Genomic DNA, 3,149 nt, shown 5'->3' on the forward strand with positions numbered 1-3,149 from the left:
CTTCCCTGTGAGGGTGGTGAGGCCCTGGCACAGGTTGCCCAGAGAAGCTGTGGCTGCCCCATCCCTGGAAGTGTCCAAGGCCAGGTTGGACAGGGCCTGGGCTAGTGGAAGGTGTCCCTGCCCCATGGCAGGGAGTGGAACAAGATGAGCTTTAAGTTCCCTTCCAACCCAAACCATTTGAGGATTTCTGTGATTCCATGGTTCCATGGGGTGTCTCTGCTGCTGATGCTGAACACGTAGGAAAAGCCACAGTGACGGTTTCTGCCACAGTGACAGTTTCTCTCTCAGTGACAGACCTGGAAATCAAGTTTGAGTACCGAGGGAAGGAGACCGGACCCACGACGACCGTGAGCAACCCGCAGGGGTGCAGACTGTTCTACGGAGAGCTGGGCCCCATGCCAGACCAGGAGGAGCTCTTTGGGCCCATCAGTTTGGAGCAAGTGAAGTTCCCAGGAACGGAGCAAATCACCAACGAGAAGCAGAAGATCTTCACGAGTCGGCTGCTGGACGTTATGGACAGGGGGCTGATCCTGGAGGTCAGCGGCCACGCCATCTACGCCGTGCGGCTCTGCCAGTGCAAGGTCTACTGGTCCGGGCCCTGTGCGCCTTCCTCCACCACACCAAACCTGATTGAGAGGCAGAAGAAAGTCAAACTCTTCTGTCTGGAAACATTCCTGAGCGGTAGGTAACTGCTGCTTCTGGGAAACAGCTTTGGGTGCTGGTCTGGGCACTGTTGGAAAGGGTTGGTCTGGGGGCACTGTTTATTTTGCTTGTGTGTGGAGTGTGGGTTGGGGCCACCATTTTCCTGACTTCCATGGAGCAGATGTGTGGCATAATGCTCATTTAATGCTCATTTAATGCTCATTTAATGCTCTGAAAGACATTGGAGGGCCTTGCTTTTAGAAGAAAAGCTCTTTGGGTGCAAGAAAAAATATGTAATTGTGTATGTGTAAGAGGTGGCAAAGGACAGTGTGTAGGCAAGACCTGGGATGATACAGTGAGGTGGGGTGGGGTGTTTCTGACTGACAGAGGACAACCCTGCATCATTCTGCTTTTCTTCCTAGAGCTGATTGCCCATCAGAAAGGACAAATTGAGAAACAGCCACCCTATGAGATCTACTTCTGTTTTGGAGAAGAGTGGCCCGATGGAAAGCCCAGGGAGAGGAAGCTGATTGTGGTGCAGGTAGGAGCTGAGGCTCTGAGGTGACACGTACAGGGTGGTGTTTGGTCACAGGTTGGACTTGAGGATCTCAGAGGATGTCTTCCAGCCTAGTTGATTCTGTGTTTCTGTGCCAGCCTTGTTGGGTTTGGTGTGTTGTCTCTGGATCAGTGCCCAAGGATAGCAGAGACCTGTGGCTTCTGACACTGGGAAAACCCCAGTAGGGCTGGTGAGTTTGGGGAGAGCAAATACAAACATTACACGTGTTGGATAGAATCAGTCTGTGTGTGCTCTTTAGATTATTGTGGAAACCACCCCCAGCATCCAGAGCGGGGGATTCCTGCAAAATAACGGGGCTATTCTGTGTGCCACTGGCCTAAAACAAATGCCTTCCTCTCAAACAGGTCATCCCAGTCGTGGCCCGGATGATCTACGAGATGTTCTCGGGTGACTTCACGCGCTCCTTCGACAGCGGCAGCGTGAGGCTGCAGATCTCCACCCCCGACATCAAGGACAACATTGTGGCCCACCTGAAGCAGCTCTACAGGCTGCTGCAGAACCACCAGGAGGGGTGGCCCATGCAGGCCCCCCCCCTGCACATGGCACAGCCGCTCCCGGCGCAGTGACAGACCCCCGGCTTTGCCTCCTCCCCTGCCCCGGGGGTTTTCTTTCTGTTGTACATATAGAAAAGTGTTTCTTCACCAGTGCCTTGCCTACACCTGAATAAACAAAATCTGTAAATCTGGTCATCTCGATTCCATAATTTCGTAGGTGCTTTTGTTTTGGAAGCCCTCAAAGCAGAGGGGATTACAGGAATGCTTCTGACTCCTTCACCCTTTTCAGCTGTTTGCTTAAGCAACCCCTGTGTATAAATCAGATTTTCGATTCTGTAATATTTTTTTTTAATCTGCTATTGATACATTGTATATAAGCACTTGATCATTAGAGGGGGAAAAAGAAAATAATCTGCTCTATTAAAACTGCCTGGAGAATATCACCTTGTCTAGTTTTTTCTCTTTAACTGGGCTGTAGCAGCAAGCTGGGATGCTGATGCTTCTTCTACTGTGCTTTTTTTATAGGGGTGTATATACACAGGCACTGTAAATGCATATATCACAGAGTTTCTAGGGTTGGAAGGGACCTCTGGAGCTCATCTAGTCCAACCCTCCTGCCAGGGCAGGGTCACCTGGAGCAGGTGACACAGGAATTTGTCTTTAAAAAAAAAACCAGCTCTGCAAACTCAGAGAAGCCACCTGGAGAAGAGAAGACTCTGGGAAGAACTTAGAGCACCTTTCAGTACATAAAGGGGCTTCAACAGAACTGCAGATGGATTTTTTTGCAAGAGTATGGAGCGTTAGGACAAGGGGGAATGGTTTTAAACTAAAAGAGGGAAGATTCAGGTTGGATATTGGGAAGAAATTCTGGTTTCTGAGGACGGTGGCACAGGTTGCCCAGAGAAGCTGTGGCTGCCCCATCCCTAGAAGTGTCCAAGGCCAGGTTGGACAGGGCTTGGAGCAACTTGGTCTAGTGGGACATGTGAGGAGACGATGATACTTAAAATCCCTTCCAACCCAACCCACTCTGCGACTCTGTGAAGCTGTCACGTCACATCACAGCTCTGCGCGCTGGGCGCTGCCTCCGGCCGTGCCCCCATCCCTTCCCTCCCCGAGCTGTGAGCTTTCTCCCTATTTCTGCTTCCAAACAGCCTTTTCCTTATCCACGGCTCCGCCCGGGAAGGTCGCTCCGCCCGGGGCCGTGCTTGGTTAGACCCGCCCCGGGATCGGGGCCGTGCTTGGTTAGACCCGCCCCGGGATCGGGGCCGTGCTTGGTTAGACCCGCCCCGGGATCGGGGCCGTGCTTGGTTAGATCCGCCCCGGAACCGCGGGCCTTGCGGTGTCTCCAGGTCCATGGCCCTCGGGGGCAGCGCCTTGTCCCCTGCGCTGCTGGTGGCGGCGGCTCGGGATGCTCTGGGCTCTCGGGATGCTCTGGG

At 52.9% G+C, this 3,149-nt stretch overlaps 1 protein-coding gene across 6 annotated transcripts in view; it reads left to right on the plus strand.

The window, feature by feature from the left end:
• Positions 1–2,153, plus strand: part of IRF6 (interferon regulatory factor 6) — a 7,502-nt gene extending 5,349 nt beyond the window's left edge. For 5 of the 6 annotated variants that reach the window (XM_018079643.2, XM_018079640.2, XM_018079644.2 and 2 more), the window contains exons 6-8: positions 289–681; positions 1,065–1,183; positions 1,564–1,785. In XM_018079643.2, the coding sequence (XP_017935132.1) occupies positions 289–681; positions 1,065–1,183; positions 1,564–1,785 (734 nt within the window). Of the gene's footprint in view, positions 1–288; positions 682–1,064; positions 1,184–1,563 lie in introns of all 6 variants that reach the window. The other variant, XM_018079638.2, reaches the window with a different exon arrangement.
• Positions 2,154–3,149: the final 996 nt, after the last annotated feature.

This window comes from Manacus vitellinus, unplaced genomic scaffold, assembly GCF_001715985.3.
Source record: "Manacus vitellinus isolate BGI_N305 unplaced genomic scaffold, ASM171598v3 scaffold_47_pilon, whole genome shotgun sequence".
Classification (NCBI taxonomy): domain Eukaryota; kingdom Metazoa; phylum Chordata; class Aves; order Passeriformes; family Pipridae; genus Manacus; species Manacus vitellinus.